This window comes from Adiantum capillus-veneris, chromosome 8 (assembly GCF_014529385.1).
Source record: "Adiantum capillus-veneris isolate H3 chromosome 8, ASM1452938v2, whole genome shotgun sequence".
Lineage (NCBI taxonomy): Eukaryota > Viridiplantae > Streptophyta > Polypodiopsida > Polypodiales > Pteridaceae > Adiantum > Adiantum capillus-veneris.
This window is the reverse complement of record NC_140938.1, coordinates 7,028,292-7,049,170: the sequence shown is the minus strand read 5'-3', so window position 1 is coordinate 7,049,170 and position 20,879 is coordinate 7,028,292. Positions and strand designations below refer to the sequence as shown.

General features: G+C 39.9%; 1 protein-coding gene across 1 annotated transcript; it reads left to right on the top strand.

Annotated features, from left to right (window-relative positions):
• The first annotated feature begins 8,956 nt into the window (after positions 1 to 8,956).
• On the top strand, positions 8,957 to 12,748 carry LOC147451626 (uncharacterized). The gene has a single exon (XM_086517525.1). The coding sequence runs from the start codon at positions 9,109 to 9,111 to the stop codon at positions 12,082 to 12,084; it is 2,976 nt and encodes a 991-aa protein (XP_086373651.1). The 5' UTR covers positions 8,957 to 9,108; the 3' UTR covers positions 12,085 to 12,748.
• The last annotated feature ends 8,131 nt before the right edge of the window (positions 12,749 to 20,879 follow it).

The following is a 20,879-nucleotide window of genomic DNA, read 5'->3' as shown; positions in this document are numbered from 1 at the left end:
CCTAATCCTACTAATGGAAGAAATATGTAATGCTATCATGTATCTTCATCAAACTGTACTTTTTAATTGAGTCACTATCAATGTGTCAAATGTATTTAGTTTAGAGGATATAATTAGATGTCCCATTTTATATTGATTTTTATTATGCATAAGAAAGTTCTTTTAGTGACTGATCCAAATTATAGAGGGTATATTATATTTATATGAGATCTATTTGCACCTAATCTCATAGATGGTATCTGGACCACGTATATTATCACTTGGTCATGCACGACGTAGTCGACTGTGTGATGATTCGCGAAAGGCAAGGCACCAAATAGCACGAGAGAGAACAAGGCATTCACTACAAAGTACTATTGGAACTTTATTGGAGTGCAATGAAAGGCAGAACATGCATGATGTACATGAAGGAAACTCTGAAGCCCTGAATGTTGGGACAACAATGAACATAGTAGAGGGAAACTATTCTAAAGTAGAAAAGCACTATTTGTCCATCCGCTTTGAATATCCAACGTCTCTCCTTTTACATCACAAGTATATGGCACCAGTTCTATCCAAAAAGTTTGTGTTGCACAACTTAGGAAGCTTAGATTATGTTTGCTCCAAATGTGGAGAAAAGGCCTGGAAGGACGAAGGAAAGACTATCAAAAAATTTGTAGGTAAATATTGCTACTCTGATGGAAGAGTTCGATTATCTCCTTTGGATGAGCCACCAAATGAATTGAAAGATTTGATGAGCTCAAACACAACAAGAAGTAGACAGTCCTTACAAAACATTCAAGGATATAATAATGCATTGGCATTTGTGTCTCTTGGTGCCCATTCCATGAGACTATTAATTATGGTGGGAGAGGTGTATACACTTTTAAGGTTCATGGCTTTGTCTATCGTAGCATTGGTTCTTTCGCACCAATTGAAGGACAAAATGAAGTTCCACGCTTTGCACAATTATATTTTTTTGATACCGAACATGAGTTGAGCAACAGATTGCATCATGTTTCAAATTTAGATCATAGTATTCTAAAGTGTTTACAATTGATGATGCATAGAGTAAATCCTTATGCAAATGCTCTACAATCTGCTGCTTCTTTGTCTAGAGATGCTATTGTACCCAATACGAGGATGGTTATTATGGAGCATCGTTGTGACGATTGGTAATATTTTGCTCCAAGGGGTTCTAAAGTTGCTGCAATTATGCCAGGACAAGGGGATGATAGAAATATTGGCTATCATGACATTGTACTGAATTTTCAACACGGGGGACTTGAAAAGAATCTCCAGCATGCATTGAGCTTACATGTCCTTATTGTATGTTTTATTATTTCCAAGTGGAGAGGGTGGGTGGAATCTTTATTTACCGATGGGAAAAAATGAGTCAAAAGCAATATTATGTCTTTCGCTTACAAATAAGATGATACCGTGGAGTGTCTTCTTCGAGGGGGTAGGATATTACAATAGTATGTTGTGGATTCTTATAGTACTCCAGAGGAGTCACGGCTTTTGTGGATGCGAAATAACCAAAAAACACTTCTGGTGAAGTGTATCAAGGATTGGTTGACATGGTTGAGGCTAGAGATGGCTTAGAGAGGCCTGAAGGTCAAAATGTTGGCCATAGAATTGTTTTTCCTTCATCTTGTGTTGGAGGTCCAAGATATATGTGCCAACTATTTCAAGATGCAATGGCAATTGTTTGTAGTAGGGGTAAACCAGATCTCTTCATCACATTCACATGTAATCCACAATGGAAGGAAATAGATGATGCATTACTACCTGGACAAAGTGCTGTTGATCATCGTGATATGACTATATGAGTGTTTTATCAGAAGTTCCAAGATATGATGCATTTACTTATCAAGCAAGCCGTATTTGGGGAGGTTATTGGACATGTTTTAGTGATTGAGTTTCAGAAGAGAGGTCTTCCCCATGCTCATATATTGTTGATACTTGCATTCGAATATAAACCCATAGATACATTACACTATGACAAGTTGGTTTGTGCAGAGCTCCTTGACGAGAATGTGTTTCCAAAATTATTTGATGCAGTGAGTTGTTGTAATGTTCATGGGCCATGTGGTCCTTTGAACCCAAGTTCTCCATGTATGGTTGATGGAAAGTGTAGATTCAAGTTTCCATGAACATTTTTTACGTCTACAAATGTAAACGAAAGTGGATATCCTGTGTATATGAGACAAGATGATGGAAGGTTTGTTCCGTCTAAAAATTACAATTTAGATAATCGTTGGGTTGTATCTTATAGCCCTCTCTTATCACTAAGATACCAAGCCCATATTAATGTGGAGATCTGCTCAATTGTCACTGCCGTAAATAGCTTTATAAGTATGTCTACAAGGGACATGATCGAGCCACTATTGTTCTTCAAGATTGTGAAGGAGCTATTGATGAGATCAAGATTTATCTCAATGCACGTTATGTTTCTGCATCTGAGGCTATGTGGAGAATATTTGGCTTTGATGTGCATAGTGAAAGGCCAGCTATTCAACAATTGCAAGTACAACTTTCATTGCAGAATATGGATACATTTCAAGATTGGTAACGATGTATCACATTTGCTGGATAATGAGTAAAATAAAAAAACTACCTTGACAGAATGGTTTGTTGCAAATCAAAACTATCCAGAAGCAAATAGCTTCACATATACTGACTTTCCAAATGGTTGGGTATGGAATAAAAGTCGAAAGGCAAGATCTCCACGACAACAGGGTGTTTCTATTGGAAGAATGTATAGTATTGTACCTACTTCTGGTGAGGTTTATTACCTACAAATGCTTCTCAAGATTTGCAAGGGATGTAAGTCTTTTGAAGACTTGCGGATGTATGATGATCACATTTATGATACATACAAGGAGGCATGTATAGCTAGAGGATTATTGCAAGATGATCAAGAATGGTCACTTTGCCTCCAAGAGGCATCTTTTTTTCGAAATGGAATGCAATTGAGACAACTGTTTGCAATCATAATAGTCTTTTTTGAGCCACGTCATCTGAATTCTCTTTAGGACAGGTTTTGTACCGAATTTTGTGAGGACTATGTTTATTCCCTAAGGATGCGTATTCCAGATGCAAGCGTGCGATTTGATGTGGCAAAAAATCAAGCTTTGCTTAATGTAGAATGATTTTTGCAACAACATGGCAAGAGGCTTTGCAACTATACGTTGCCTGCAATAGACTCAACAATGGTATCCTTAAGTATGGTGCTATGGCTGAAGAAACAATGTTCAACGTTGATGAACAGTGTAGTATAGCAGATTGTATGGAGACTTCCTTAAATGAGGATCAGCGAGATGCTTACCACCAAGTGCTACAAGCTGTTGACACACATTTAGGGAAGGTATTTTTCCTAGATGGTCCTGGTGGCTCAGGAACAACTTACTTATATAATGCACTTCTTTCACGAGTGCGAGGAAGAGTTTCTCTTGCATGTGCATCCTCGGGTATTGCTGCTTTGTTTTTGAGTAATGTAAGAACTGCTCATTCTAGGTTTAAGATACCTTTGGAGCTTCACTCTGAAGCAACTTGCAATATAAAGGTAAATAGTCAACTCGCAAAACTTCTAAGGAATGCAGCTTTACTTATATGGGATGAAGCTCCCATGACACATTGCTATGCATTTGAAGCAGTGGACAAAAATTTAAGAGATATTATGCAGCGAGATACTTTGTTTGGTGGAAAAATCATTTTGCTTGGAGGTGACTTTCGACAAACACTACATGTTGTACCAAAAGGTAGTTGTACAGACATTGTAAACGCTTCGTTGTGTCATTCTCACATATGGAAATATACGAAGATACTAAGGCTTACCAGAAATATGTGTATACTTGATTGCGGTTCAAATTCATCTCAACAAAGTTTTTTTCGTCGGGTGCTTGATATTGGCAATGGGGTTATGGATGATGGAGGAGACTTAGACAGAGTCAAAATAACTTCACACATGATGCTTCCAGGAAATAGTTTGGCAGATCTTCTAAGCTTTATATATGGAGATTTGTGTCATGTGCACGATCATGTCAGAGATTGAGCAATACTTGCTCCACGGAATAAAGAGGTGGATTTAATTAATGACTATGCATTGCAAAGAATGTATGGAGATTGCAAAGAGTATCTGAGTGCAGATTCCATTTGTATGTCAAAGGAAAACACACATTTGTACACAATTGAATATCTAAATAGCCTTACTCTTGGTGGTGGTTTTCCACCTCATGCTTTAGTCTTGAAAGAAAATTCTCCTATCATGTTGCTGCGAAATTTGGATCCAAGACGTGGATTATGCAATGGAACAAGATTGATATGCAAGAAATTTCATCATAAGGTAATTGAGGCAGAGATAGTTACAGGATCGAATATTGGAGAGAAAGTTTTTCTTCCAAGGATTGACTTTATTATTGGAAAACCATCAGGGGCTTCCATTTCAAATGAAGCGTTGTCAGTTTCCAATCAAGCTTGCTTTTGGGATGACTATCAACAAAGCACAAGGGCAAACAATTGTAATTCTTGGTCTATATCTTGCATCATCGATCTTCTCTCATGGATAGTCGAAGTGCAGCTTCTATGAGGATTGCTGTCAATACTGAAAACACTCAAGCGGAGTGTTACTACACTCCAAACATTGTATTCAAGGAAGTATTACAACTAGCGAGCTCATAACAATAAGTTCAAATTGACATTGTGGCTCTCACTTAAAGTCAGACACACTTGATGTTAAATTTTATTCATATCTCTTAGATCAAAGTATTGCCCACAGATGGATCCTCGATGTAGTGCCTCCTATGTAGTGGGTCACATCACTGAATTCATTTGAGGTATTTATCTTCTTATTTAAATTAGTTTATTAACTTGACCTATTATTTTCTTGAGAATATTGGCTTATACATTGACTTACTCTGTTGAAGATCCACCGCAATGCAGGGAAGAGTTCCTGCTATGTTTTTGGTGATCTTATTTGATACAACTCATATCATATTGTAAGAGTTTTTATATACGGTATATTGGTAGTTTTAAGCTTTTATTGCTCTACATAATTCATGGATGCTTTTGCAGAGATCACTCCCATCGAGGTTTTATCATCGTAGGTGTTTATGAAATGCTATACTTAGGTAGAGATATGTCTATGGAAGTTCTTGGATACTACCATGTTGCCTTTTCTTCGGACCACTAGTATCGTCAAATTCAAGTTAATATTTGGTTTGTGAGTGACGAGAGACCAGTCAAGGCACAATAGGTGGGGGTTGCTGGAGACCGCACTACACCATATCGATTGAGGATATTTACTCAAGTTGAAACACCACCCCGTTTCTTGCAAAATGTATACAACAGTCCTTGGACTTATAGAATCCCTAATGTGGTCTCTCGAAGGCTACACTTTGAATAACTGTTTTGTATTGTCTCTTTGTGAAGTTGTGAAATTTCAAAGTCTTTTGAATTGCTTTCATTCCTCTCTCTCTCTCTCTCTCTCTCTCTCTCTCTCTCTCTCTCTCTCTCTCTCTCTCTCTTAAATCCTTCACTAAAACAAAAGAAAGAAGGACATGGTTCTATCTCAAACTTCCAAATCTGTGCTGTTAGAGTAGATAAAGAATGGCACGTTACATCATGGTTTCGTACACCCTCAATGATGTACCTACTTATATTAAAGGTATGTAAATGTAAAATTTTATCTTTGTTAATTACTTTTACCATGAATGAGAACTTTGTGGCCTTTAGTTTGTATGTTTACATGTGCTACATTTTTTCTAGATGCTCCATTGTGGAGGGGTCGTGCACATGCTGAGGATATTGTTCGTATTATCGAGGATTTTGAGATCTGCGTATAGCTTGAACTTGAATCCATATGACGTTATGTGGTTGTTATTTTCATTGCAGGCTTCAATATTATTGCAGACATTCTGTCTTGGCACTATATATAGCACGATGTTTTAGAAGTGTTGTAGGTTATTATCACATAGAGTTTGATATAGATGATATGCGAATCACTGTACGAGAGTTAGGTATGCAACGGCCTCTCAATTGAAACTTTTCATACGGTCCCTATGGAGTGAATGAATGGATGTTTAGAATCTATTCTTTAGGTGAATCACCTCGATGCCTTGGTCGTAGTGTTCGACGTGTCGGGCCTTGGATCTTGAGAGTTCCAAGTAGAGTGTGTCGTAGGCTCAACTTCTCTAGATGATCGAACACTTTGACCCATTGTCTATGCATGCTAAGTAACATATTTTTTTAGCTATTGTTGGCTTGTTGAAGTGGGCTTTTATCTACTACATAGGTTAATGAGAGAGAGAGAGAGAGAGAGAGAGAGAGAGAGAGAGAGAGATTTGCGAATTGCTGATGTTGGTTAACATGGGTCATGCTATATTGGCTATTCTCCCAATACATATAAGGATGATTATATATTTGAAAGTTAAGGAAGAGTACATTTGTCAAGGATATGGTTGTGAAGTTTATCAATGGTAAGGTGGTAAGAGCACATAGCATAGGTGTCAATTCCATGCCCTAGCCGGGGATACGGCATATGCCCTTTTAATCTGCCTTGCTCACGAGCACCAATACAGAATATAGAATGGGCAAAAGAGGCTAGGAATGGGCATGGCAACCAAGATGTCGTTGCTACAAGTGCATTGGAGCTCTGTTGTGCTGTACGATGTGGCAGAAGACCTATATTCGAGTGAACGATGTGCTCAAAAGTACATATGGTGTTGGGATTTGACCTGCCTCTTCCTTGTCGGCTCATTGTTGCAGATTTACTTTACTAAAGATACAGAGAATCTTGCTGGAGAGCTCGATAATGAAAGACTCCTCTCTCTCTCTCTCTCTCTCTCTCTCTCTCTCTCTCACACACACACACACACACACACACACACACACCAAGGCACCACTTAGACACACCCCCTATTGCTTCAGGAGCTGGAGATCTCTCTCTCTCTCTCTTTGTGCGCATTAAAGCTTCTAATTGGAGTTTTTCTTACAACGTTAAAAAATTCTTCTCCAGCTTTTCCTCTTCGTCTCCTCTCGTGCATAAAGCCATAAGTGGAATTTTGTAGTCTCGCACTGAGAGAATGTGCACAGAGCACCCTTGCAAGTAAGTGTGTGTGCGTGTGTGTGTGTGTGTGTGAGTGAGAGAGAGAGATTCCATATGGAGGTAGTTGGCATCTAGAATATGGGTAGGAGTAGTGGCTATAGGGTCTCACCTATGGAAAAGACATGAGAGGGTGCATATGACCTTCCGGTTAAGGTATGCTCCTTTGGCGGCCTAAGAAACTCAGTTGAGGTTTTGTTTTCTTGAAAATCTTATCAAAACCTGCAATCTTGATGACATTAGGGTGACTTACTAAAAAGCGTTAAAAGAGGCTCTGTATATATATGACTCACCTTCTCAATAAGGGTTGGAAGGCCTTTAATAGCTCTATTTATGATAGTTTATATGTTTAGTGATTAATTGAATGTGTCTCTCTTGCAATTCATCGAGTCTAGAGATAAAAGAAAGAAGGTAATGCAAGAAGGTAAAGGTGCTTTTATGGTGTGGCAAGTAATGTCTCTTGCCGTGATGATTATAAATTATTCGTATTTATAAGTGAGGCAAGAAAGGTCTCATGATGAGGAGATTATTATATTTAATTTGGAAAGAATGGTGTGCTTGGCATTGCTTCATTTCCAAGATGTCCTCAACAAGGTCATTTAGAAGTGCGATGATTGCAAGACGTGGCAAACCGAGCAAGCCAAGAAGTAGTAGATTACTATCATTTGCTAATGCAAAGTGGGAGTTCCTCAACTATAGGCCATAATTGCAAGGGGTAATAAATTCATAATTAGGTTGTTAGTCATGATCTCTTTGAGAAGAACATCATGATTTACATTATTGTCATCATTGCCTAAGCTAAGAGTGTACGTGTTCATAATAGTGCAAACAATGCTTGATGAGCTTTCGCTGTAGAACTCTCAATTGCCACCCACATCTCCCCCACATCTCCACATTCCTCATGCATCGAGAGTCATTAATCCAGCGGGACGTGAAGGAGGACATGTAAGATATAACAAAGCTCTACTCATTGACTTCCTATGATTACATGAACGGTAAGTAACAAAGCACAAAAGATGCCTAGAAGCAAAATATTCAGGTCAAGATGTATGTAGGCTAGCAATAAGTGGTTTGGAAGATGGTATGAAATTTGCACTCTACACCATCCCCATTTACCCTAGAACAACAATCCGCTTAAATCTTACATGCTTTGGTGTGAAACAAGGTGTCATGGCGCTAAAGGGTGGTCGAAGAATGGGAGTATAAGATGGATAGATTTTAGAATAGAACTTCACTATGTAGCCAAATTTTGATTGTTTGGTTCCCCCTTGAAAGATCCAAACTTCCCAAAGCTACTCTCAGTCACGTGTACATTGGACACACTTTGTACTGATGTGGCCTCAATATTTCATGACAATATTTTTTAATACCAACAAAAAGGTTTCAGGCAACAAAATTCTACCATTGAAACCTCTATAATTCTCAAAATAAACTTAGTTCCAAATATTGGGTAAACCTACACATGAACTCTGAGAGGAGCTTGAGTATATTTGAAGGTTTTACACTAAATTACTCAAAATTTTGTAGGTTTTCTCGCATTCACATATAAAAATTAGAAGTAAATGTCAAAATTATAGGTGGGATTACACTAAACCTAGGTTTCAATCAGAGCTTGAAGCATGCCCCTCAATCTATCTATCTATACTATATATAAAGCGGGGAGGAATTCTGGTCCCTCCCCCTGACCACATGTTGCAAGGAGCTTCATCCGGTGGCGTTCCCTGCAACCCCCAGTGACACATGCGAACAATGCACGTAGAGAGAGAGAGAGAGAGAGAGAGAGAGAGAGAGAGAGAGAGAGAGAGAGGCCGGCCATACTAGTACCTTATTAGTTTGACATTTCTTAGGCCTACTGCTGTATTGACGATAAGGTTGCTACGCGCAGCTGAAGGCGATTTGGTCAAGTCAAGCGGCGTGATTGCCAAGACGATCTCTCACACTATCTCGGCATTTCTCCCGTCTTGGCTCTTGCAAACCATCGCTGCCCAGTTCCTCCAACAGTACAAACCTCGTCTTTACAGATCATGGCTCACACTACCCATCATCATGTCTCAGGCCTCTGCTGGCTCCTAGCTGGGGGTAGCACCCACTACCAGCAGCTGCCTCTGCAAAGCGTCCGTGTAGACGCCGCTCTCTACGACCTCTGCGCAGAGGTGAAGATCCAGCAAACTTACGTCAACGATCAGCATGCTCACCTTGAATGCATCTACATCTTTCCGCTTGATGAAGACAGCGCCGTCTTTTCCTTTGAGGCTGAGCTCGATGGAGTCACCGTCAAGGGCCACATACGGGAGAAATCGGAGGCGCGTTCAGAATACAAGGCTGCCCTCATTTCGAATCGCTCGGCCATGCTACTGGAGCAATCCTCTGACAACATCTTCCAATGTAAGGTTGGTAATTTGAAGTATGGCAGTGTTTGCACAATTAAATTCACATACTTGACAGTGCTGGAGCAAGAGGGCCGCCAGAATCGCCTCACTCTCCCCATGATCATTGCCCCCAAGTACACCCCTGCAAATCCAGGGCCCACACCACTGTTCCCGTTGGCAGAGAAAGCGCCCCAAAACATGATCCACAAGGGCTGCCATTGCCACCACTGCCTCTGCTCACCCATCATTGGCACACGCCATCGTTGCGATGAATGTGCCATTGATCTCTGCCACGGATGCTCGATGCAGCATGATGTGGGACATCATATGCACACCTACACGGTGCAAACCTTGCCGTCTGCGCCGGAGCCACCAGCTTGTATATCTACCAATACCATCATACAAAGCAAGATTAGAGACCTCATCATCAAGCTGGACATCACCATGCCATCAGCCATACTTTCCATCCAGTGCCCTAGCCATCCCAATGAGACCAAAATCACCCAAAGCAATAACACCTCCAATAATGCGACAGCTTTTTTCCATTCGGAATCTGCATGTTCACTCTCCAAAGACTTTGTGCTTCTTGTCGAACAACAGCGCTCCTCCGAGCCTCGCGTCTTGTGTGAGCTGGATGTTGCGAACCATTCGGCAGCGATCAGCCTGGCCTTCATACCTCCTCCGCTTGACATGCTCTCTGCCAGCCAGATCCATTGTGAGCTTGTTTTCTTGATAGACTGCTCTGGGAGCATGCAAGGGTCCTCAATCACATGTGTTCGTGAGTGCATGCAGCTCTTGTTACGCTCTTTGCCTGTTCACTCACACTTCAACATGATCACATTTGGTAGCAGATGGTCTTCCTTGTTCTCTACCAGCCAGCCTTATGACGACACATCGCTAGCAGCGGCCTCACATCACATTGGTGGGCTAGAAGCTAACATGGGTGGCACAGAGATCTACCCACCCCTTCTCCATGTTCTCACTAGCAAAGCTGTCCCTGCGCACCCTCGACAAGTCTTCCTTCTCACTGATGGGCAAGTGAGTAATGTGAAACAGCTTGTTCAGCTCACAGCCCAGCATGCTGTTAACACAAGGTTGTTCACATTCGGCATAGGGAGCTCAGTTGACAGGTTGCTTTGCAAGAAGCTTGCACAGGCGGGGCGTGGGAAGAGCGAATTTGTGACTGCAGAGGATGGAGGCGGGTCCGCAATGAGAGAGAAGGTTGTGAGGCAGGTAGCAAGGGCGATGCAGCCAGTACTCACTGATGTGATTGTAGATTGGGGACAACTCAAGGGACCCATGTGTGAAGAATTCCATGAAAACAATGAGAATCATATGTCTACACAGATGCAAATGCCGGGTTTTTCAATTTTGAACGCGCCCTTTTTGCAATGCCCATCAGTTGCTCCTGCCATTTTCATGGGCAGCCGGTACATGTTGCATGCATTGAATGTTTCCTTGCCTGACTCTCTTTGGCAGCAAGCCAAAGAAGGTCAAGAAGTGGACTTCGATTGTGAGATACGCATAACTGCCTGTAGCAATCACCATCTTGAGAAAGATCAACACATGCATCATGTAGTTAGGTTGACAGGTGAGCAGATCACGCTGGCAGGAGTCATTCACACACTTGCAGCGAAGGAGAGGGTGAGAGAACTTGAAGATAAGGTGCTCTCCTGCTCGGACCTGGAGGAGAGGAAGAAGCTGGAGGATGAGATTTTGCATCTGGCTACTAAATACAGCCTCTCTTCTTGTAGAACCAGTTTTGTGATAGTCTATAATGCAGGGACGACAGCTGACGAGGTTTCTCTGCCATTCAGAGCGGACAAAGATGATGAAAACTTGAGAGTCCCATTGATATATTCTCAGGTGAGAAAGCATGCAACAGCGAGTATCCGAAATTTGCAGAGGCAGTCTGGAACGCGTAATTATTCTAGGAGAGCTGCTCGGACTGGCGAGGCGCATCAACAACAAGGTGCATCATCAAGGTCAATGTTTGAAAATAATGTTGTACTCACATGCTCAGATAGAGATGAAAGTGTACCGCTGTTTGGAAGTGTGCTTTCGTCGAATTTGGGTGCACCTTATGTGCCCCTACATGCAGCTAACTCTTCCCCAGCGACAAATTTTGGCAATGCGCAACCTCATTTCATGTCTATGCCAATTTCTTTGTGCAAAGCAAGACAGCAAGCATGGGCAGATGAAATGCAGATAAATGCAAGCTCTCTTTTTTTCTCTGATGTCTCAGAGAAGACAAAGAAGGATGAAAAGTGTATTGATGCATTCGAAGAGCTCATCATGTTACAAGCAGCCAATGGTGCTTGGCAGATAACGCCTGCGCTGATCAACGTCGCATTTACCATTGCCCATAGAGATAGTACCAATGTCACGACAAATTTTTCAGCAGAATCCTTGCAAACCATAAGTAGAGAGCATGGGGTGGATGATGCGGTCGTTGCAGTAGTTCTGGCATTGCAGCTACTTGAAAGCCACTTTAAGGATAGGCATGCAGAGTGGGAAATGCTGGCAGCGAAATCCTTCTTCTTCTTGAGCGAAACGTGCAAAGTTGGCATAAGTATGCAACAAAAGGTGAAGGACAGCATAACAAAGCTTCTGTGTAACATGAATGCATGATGTGAGGATTACCAGGAACAAAGTGAAACCTCTGTATAGCGACTTTTTGAGGTTGGAGATCGAATGTTAGACCTCCAATCATGTCTCATGACAAGGAGATTGCTTTGTACAAATGTGTGTGTACGTGCAGTATGATGCCATTCTCGCTCGGGGGATTAGGCACTATAGTGCATTAGTTGGGCTATGTATTCGTTATCTTTGCATAAGGATTTCATAACCATTTTGTGTGAAAGCAGACAAGAGTAACCTATCACCTGCAGCTCACAATGCACATACAATAACTCGTGCTTTGCTGCGTAGTAGTAACTATCCAGCAGGCGTGATTGTGGTCGACCGCTGTTGCCTTGCTAGAGAATTTGAGGAGAATGTTTCCATGCTCAGGGCATTACAGTCATAGAGCTTGAGATCCAATGGCTTCCATTTAGTCAAGACTAAACCTCCACTCCAGATTAAAGTCACTCAGGTGTAGCTGTCCTCTTTTGTCTAGTACTTTACTACTATTCTTAAATACAAAAGTGACCTTATTTCTGTGTAAATATGAAACAGATGAAAATGTACTTCTTCCCAACTTTTCAACAAAACTATCACTGGATTCTCTATGCCTCCAAATGCATGCCCTGGTCAAATGAACAACATTACAACATTGGCAAGCCATTGGTAAATAAGCATTTCTAACACTTGGTTGCCACTAATCTCTCTTTGCTTTATACTAGCTCCATCATCATCACAATTACTGTGTCTAGCGGGCGAATGCGCACGCGTGTCCACCTATATACACACACACACACACACACACACGCACGCATGCACAAGGAGTAGTTACGAAAATAAGGAAATAGAATTAATTTTTCTATACAAAGATGGATACAAATCAAATTTATTAGGTAGCAAAGATATGTGAGTGAGAGAGAGAGAGAGAGAGAGAGAGAGAGAGAAAGAAAAAAAGAGTGCGATTGGCCGTTGGCTATGCGTGTATTACGAGGCTGCACCACTGACTGTTCGTGGTGCGTGTATTGTGAGCAAGCCCAATCTCGTTGAGTGAGTCTGTACGCGTCCCGGGCGTTGTATGTGTGTGTGTGTGTGTCTCATCTTCTTCTTCACCTACACGACTACCTATGCATGGAGAAAGCTCTTGAAGTTATCGTGCTCATCGCGTCTCCTGAATTGGAAGCTTGCAATGCCGTCCTCCCATTCTAAATCAGTAGCCTGCAACGCCGTCCTCATGTCTTGGCTGTATCACATCTCTTGAATCGCAGGAAGCTTGCAACGCCGTCCTTACATCCTAAATCAGTAACATGCAACGCCAGTTGCGGTTGTGGCCCTGGACGGGGAAGGAGTAGAGGCGGCTCTCCACAAAGATTTCCACAAGCTCAACAACAGTGGGTTGCCGCAAGAGGTAGGTTTTCGACAGAATTAAGGCTCATATAGCTGAAACCACGTGCACATGCACCTCTCTCTGTGTGTATGAGAGAGAGAGAGAGAGAGAGAGAGATATGTATTTCTAGTAGATGCACTCACGGAGAAAGCAAAAAACGAGAGGCTGGAAGGCTCTATTCGAGTGTAGAGAGGAGTATTTAGGCCACTATCAAGAACTGCAAACATATCCGTGTAGCTACAAGAACTACAAAACTCACCACAAGAATGTCCAAGGGCTTAGTGTTTGGCCCCATTTCTTAAGCCCTCTGCAGCCCCTTATACCACATCGATCAGCTTTTTGTGTTGCATTTCTGAGTGAAATTCGAGTGTCATGAAGGCTGCTTCAATGGGGGGACCGTATCAAGCATGGTTTTGCTTCCAAACGCTACTTTTAACAAGGGCTATTGAGATTTGTTGCTCAGTATGGCATCAAGATGCAAGCCCAAACCCTCAAAATTGCTCTTTTGGCATTCTTTTTCTCCGTTTTACCTAGATTAAGGTCTGCAGATTCCTTCATGTCTGACAAGCAAGCCATTTTTGCCATATACTACATTGAGGATTAGAGTCATGGGTTGAAAATCAGTCAGAGAGTAGGCCTTTAATGGTAAAGAATAAAAAGCTGAAGGCTTTTGTCTTTTACAGGAATAGTTTTCATGTCTTGAACCAATGAATGCATTGCTTCTCTCCTTTGTATTTGTTACATGACACATCCCCAATTTGTAGTTGTGGTTTAAAGTTGTCACGATTTCCTCTTCTTATTCATAGACATATGCGCACACACACCCATGAGAAGGGAAATTTTTATATTGTAGTAATAATCCCAAGAGACCTCAAAAGATCTATCAACAATTCTTGAGCATGCTGCATAAGGCCTGAGTACTCCAAAGGGAATTGGGATCAACAATTTACCACACTTGGGAAATACAAAGGTTATCTTGATTTTGTGTGAGAGGGCAGTGAAGAGACATCTAAACATTGCAGGAACAAGTGCATCAAAGCTCAAATTACTCACATTGAGAAAGAGAGAGAGAGACGGGTTAAAAGACATTAAATACTTTATTGACAAATATTAATCCCTAAAGACCTTGAACATATATCCAACAAATCTTGACTCAAGACCTGTTTTACTAGAGAGACTTCAAAGGTCTACCTGTGACAAGCCTTGAACCCCAGATCTAATACCCTAAGAAAGAGCTCAAACATCTACCCAAAAATTATTGAACTCAAGACGTGTTGCTAAAGAGAAGAAGGGAAATCATAACATCATGGGAACAATCTGGACCTCAAAATCCAATTTGACGAACCTTGAACCCAAGATCTATTACTTAGCGGGAATAGGGATAATAAATATACCACACTAGGATTGTAGAATGATTGTTCATGCTTCCTCTTCTTATTCACACACACATACACTTATGAGAGAGAGAGAGAGAGAGAGAGAGAGAGAGAGAGGAGAACAAGGAGAACTTATAACTGCATTTGAACAATTCGAAGAGACCTTAAATATCTGGATCTGATGAGTCTTGAACTTAGGACATATTAGAAGAAACTCAAAACTTGGAGGAAGAGAAAGAGATAGAACTTTCAATGTCATAAGAGGGATCTCAAAGATCTATCACCTAGACCCTATGTGTGTGTGTGTGTATGTGCACGCACGCGCGCGCGCGCGAGAGAGAGAGAGAGAGAGAGAGAGAGAGAGAGAGAGAGAGTAGAATTTTCAATGTCATAGGAACAATCTCAAAGATCTATCCACCGATGACTCTTGAACACACACACACACACACACACACACACACACACACACACACACACACACACACAGGGTCTAGGTGTGCTTGGCTAGATATACAAGCCCAGATAAACAACTAAACAAACTAGGACACATAATTTTATGGATGGAGAGAGAGAGAGAGAGAGAGAGAGAGAGAGAGAGGGAGAGAGAGTCTTGGTCTGCTTGCTCGATATACATAAAGCTTTATGGACCTTTGGAAGGAGGTGTTTGCATACTAATGTGGTCATAAGGTAAGCCTAAAAACTAACACATGCATATACATAGTCCCAAATTTTGAAAGATAGATGGAGTTGCACAAAGAGAGAGAGAGAGAGAGAGAGAGAGAGAGAGAGAGAGAGAGAGAGAGAGAGGGAGGGAGGAGGAGGAGGAGGAGAAGAAGAAGAGGCAAGGTTCGTATGGTGTACACCATAGGTAAGTCCACCTTCTTTGCAGAGTTGGTGTTATTATTAAATTGGAGAAGTTTATTAATGCATAGGAAACACAGTATATACATTAATGATAATTCCATTGAATAATTGGTCTTACATGGTGAGAACACAAAAAAAAAATCATTGATTTTTTTTCCCTTTTAAGGGGAAGAATATTATGAGAAGAGAGGACATGTTTTATTTTGTCGCAGCAATGCGCGGGTCACATACTAGTCTCTCTTTATATTGACACAGAAAGTTCTTGGACTTTCCACTTCCGTGGGTCTTTTCATTTTCTAAACTCACCCTTCACTTATTCACTTAAGATGTTTTGAAAGGATTTTAATTTTTCGAGATTGGGGAGATCTAATGGCTTTTGTTCAGCTACCCAAAAGGCTAGCTCACTCTTAACAAAGGGATGAATGAGGTGGTAGGGCTAGCTAGAGCATGATGATGTTGTAGCGAAATGTCACCAAATTTTATTTTTGGTCTACTTAAATTATTTTTTCTCTCTAAAAGTGATCATTCTAGTGAGAGAAAATAAAAATAGTAGAAGAGCCAATTACGTACAATGGACAGAGAAATGTGTTCGTGAACTAAAGTATAAGGACCTCTTTTAGCCCTTACTCTTAACCAATACATCTAAACCATCGACTCAAAAAAAAAAATCTTTGGGGTAAATTCAGACTAAATCCAAGCTCCAAAATATACTCATGAGATACTTTAGGTTTGCACCATGGGAACATGGACATAACCAATGCATGAAAAATTAGCTCTTCTTTTTTACAAAATTAGCATAAGGTAAAAGAAAAAGAAAAAGAAAAGAAAAAAGAAAGAGAAGATAAGGATAAGGATGAGGTGAGTAAGCAGCTGGTTGAAGAATTTTTGAAAAGCAAGATGAGTTATCAAAATAAGTAGAAATAACATATTAATAAAGAAAATAAGCTATAAAAATAAGTGAAGACATTTATCTAAAATGTGCATAAACAAAGAGCTTGTCTTCTCATTTTAAACTCTCTTCTTCATTTCTCAAGGTGAAAACTTGAGAGTAGGCTTGAGAAAGCCATAGCTAAGCCTATTTCACACACACACACACCCACATCTCCTACACACACACCCTCTCCAAGAGAAACCATGGCCAAAACCCTAATCAAGTTGATCAAAACTTGATTTTCTTCTTCACATTACTCTCTCGATCCCTCTCCTCTCTTCTAATTCTCAAGCTTTTCATAGCTTGAATTCTCTTTGCCTCTTATTATTCTCTCATTCCAAGTAGCCAAATTGGTGGTCTTCAAGTGAAGTGAAGAGGGAGAGAGCCGATTTTGTCCAAAGCAAGGAGAACTAGACTATACCATACACACACTAAGGTAACATTTTCTTGATTATTTTATGCTATTGCATTTGCTTGAAAGTGATTTACCTTTCATGCTTACTTAAATTCATGCTTAAACTCATACAAGCAATCCTTTCCCTTGTTTGCTTGGGAAAAATAACAACTTCTTAATTTTGTTTTTCTTTCTAACTATGGTTCATTAATAATCATAACTAATCACGTAACAACTAACTAGATGTTATTTCAAGTTTCCTAATATGACATAGAGAGAGTAGAAAACACTCTCTTTTATTATAGGTGATTAGAGATCATTATATTTTCACTACACTACTAGCATATCCACTCTTAGGAACTTTGCCTTTTACTTTCACACTATCATTCATTGAATGGTTTTAATCTTATACAATCATATCCACTCTTAGGAACTTTGCCTTTTACTTTCACACTATCATTCATTGAATGGTTTTAATCTTATACAATCAAGCATCGACTCCTGCATAATCACTTAAAAGGAGTTTACAATTGCAAGTTGGTACACTCTAAGGTTCTATGTTTGCAATTCATGGTCCACACTAATGCAAAGATCATTATAAAGAGCATATATTATTATTTTCAAGTTTGTATTCTTTTAAATCTATTTTGTAATTGTGATATGTGAGGGACTAAGGGGATAGCTTCACGAAAGTGGTGATCGTGTTTCTGAATATAAAACTCCCATCGCTTCCATGGAGATGTCCCATGGATGGTAAATGATGCAAGAAAAACAAATGGAATCTGTCCAAAACGGGATTAACTTGAAACTTACATCAAGACAAAACCTTAAACTCCCAAGAGACTCGTTGTATTTCTTAAGGTTTTGTTTGAGTAAACATTAAAAGGAGATAGTAACTAAGGGATGATAACTCAAGGAGCTCACTCTAAATTCCAACTAGGATTAAAAGTTTATCGAGAAGATTTGACATGGATAGCCCTAGCATAACATAGAAGACTTAAGTGTGAACTTTGTCTTATATGTTTGGAAAAGGCTGGCGTAGTTGTTTACCTGTGGGATGAAATGGGGATGGTCCTTTTCAGCTAGGTTGATAACCGTTGGTCTATGTTTGGAGCTCGATTTCATTCAATGCCTTAAAATGGGATTGGATGGCCGAGTGGTGAGACCCACGGATACGTATAAAATCGGCCTAGTCCAGGTAGGCCTAATGCCAACGGAAAAAGGAGGAAGTAAAAAGGGGTTCCAAGAAGGGATCCGACAAGAGAGGAGGATGCGATTTAATTAAATGAACTCTTCTAATTTTTTGGTGAAAAGGAACCCTGGAAAGGTTAAGAACCTAAATGGGCTATTCCGCAATTGTGCTCATCAACCGGATTTTTGCTCTGCTTTTTGGATTATTGAATTATAAAGAACCTAGAGTAGATTATTTTTGAAAGTCTTTTTTACACAGGATAAAGAAAAATAAGAATTAAAAATTATGTAAAGGTGCTGTCTCCACATGTGATAGAGGAGATAGGAGTCCTAGAACAAAGATAGGGATATGCGTGGAGAAGTATATGTGACTGTTTGAAAGATAACTAGATAACTATAATAATACTAAAGAAAATTAAAGGAAGTAAAATGTTAAAAAAAAAGGTGAGAACAAATTGATAAATGCACACTCACAAGGGCATGCAAACTGATGCTGCTTTTAAATGCTTGAAATGTATTCTTGATTCGACATGTTTGAAATACTATTTTCTAGTATCATAGTACTACTTTGGAAATGTGAATTTACCAAAGGGTTCGGTGGGAGGGTTAATTTTGGTGGAGGGTTAATTTGTTGGTTGAAAAGTTGAATCCAAATTTATGCTCTCCATTAAGTTAAGTCAAGAACGAGGGAAAGGGATTCCAATCTACGGAGTGGGGATCAAACTTGGGAATGATGGATTTGTGTAGTTAGTGAACACTCATCTTAGGGGAACGCACTGACGGCTATGCTTGATCATAACCGAGAAAAAAGCATCAGTGACCTTGAACCAAGAGTGAATTAGAGGACTCTCACCAATTGACCCTAGAAGGTAGAGTTCAAATTTAGTCTGATGGCTTCGATTGAAAAGTTTTGAATTGATAAGGAAAGATATTTTTGGGTTAAGGATTCCATATGAAAAAAAGTGAATGTTATCATCCCCCTTGAGTTGGCATCAAAGAGCAGAAGGAGTCATGTCTTGGTGTCGGTGTCAAGCAAGTGGGAAATCAAAAATCATGGTGTATCCATTTGGAGATGGTGCAACCGGTGGTCCTTGGCATGGCCCTCACATAAAGAGTTTCAAAAACTTGAATGTATTTTTCAAAAGTGCCAACAAAATTTGATAAGGATTTAATCGAGATTTTATGGGATATTTACGAGTCCAAGATGGATTCCAAAAGACACCAAAAGTAAGAAGGCTAACCAGAAGGTGAGAATGGGAGTCAATGTATTATTATCCACACATGCAAACATAAAGCTATGTGGAGATAAGGGATGTGGTACACAAAACTCTAGGCTCCCATGCAAAAGAGAAGGTAAGAGGAGTCGTCCTAAAAATAGAAAACTTCTTTTACAGGACCTACGGTGAGTATTTTGGAATAAGTCTAAAAAAAGATTTTTTAAAAAAAGGACATGTTTGGCTTATCGAAAACAGCACGGTGAACAACCTTGTCGTTCAAATTTTTTTCATTTGAGGACCGCAAGAGGGGATTTTTTTGTTTCTCTGCAGGACTGTGCTAGAGAGCACATGGAAACTTTTTTTGTTCTTGGCTCTTGAAGCTCCATGCAATCCTCAGTCAAAAGAAAGCTCTCCATGCTCTTCAGAAGGCTCATCATCTCCTCTCTCTCTCACACACAAATCTCCATAGCTATGACTACTCAAGCTTTTGTAAACATAATTAATTAAACATGTTACTACTTTTTAATGCTTAAATATCTTTTTTTCAACTTGATTCTTGCTTAATTTTTGTAGATACTATCACATGAGAGGTGTTTAAATCCTTAAGATTGAGTTCAAGAAGGTATTTTAAGTGAAAAGTCTAATCGCAACCTCTGCCAAATTTTGTGTAGTTAAAAATATGATTAGCCAGTTGTATTGATCAAAAGATTTTCTAAAGAAGATGAATTAATTATTACAAAGTCCTTTCAAAGGAGCGATCAGATCCAAAAAGTCTGGTCCTCAACTAGTCTCTCTCTCTCTCTCTCATTCATTTGGTACATATATGTGATGTGTGAAATCTAAGTTAATGTTGTCATGCTCAAATATGCTCAATGTTACACAATTGATTGATTACTTTAGTTAATTAGTAATTAATATACAAGTACATGAACTTCTCGGAGCGAAAGGAATAATTCTATGTTAAGCTCCTTGAACATAGAAGAGACTATATCAATACACAAAGGCCCCATACCATTTTGGAGGTTATCCACCACTTAATGGTAGCCTCCAACATCAAACTCCAAAGAATAAGAGAGACAAGTCATAAGAGAAAGGTAGAAATTCAAAATTTGAAAATTTTCAACCAAAATCGGGAAGCCTAAAGATAAATCTGGCTACCAAGGTAAGAATCAATTATGTCCTGAAGATATAGAGCGTTATTGTAAGAATAATAGATGTTTTAAATGTGCTTAACAAGGTCATTCTTACCACGCATGCCCTCAACAACATGCAAAGAAGAAGCCCTCTAGAACTACAATGGTATCATTTCAAGAAGAGGGTGGTCTTCCACCTGGAAGTCCCTTATGTTATGCATGGGGAAAAGTGAGAGAATATGATGCACTTATCCTCTTTGCTTCTAGTTCCATATACAATTATATATATGTGGGATTAGCATTAAAGCTAGGGA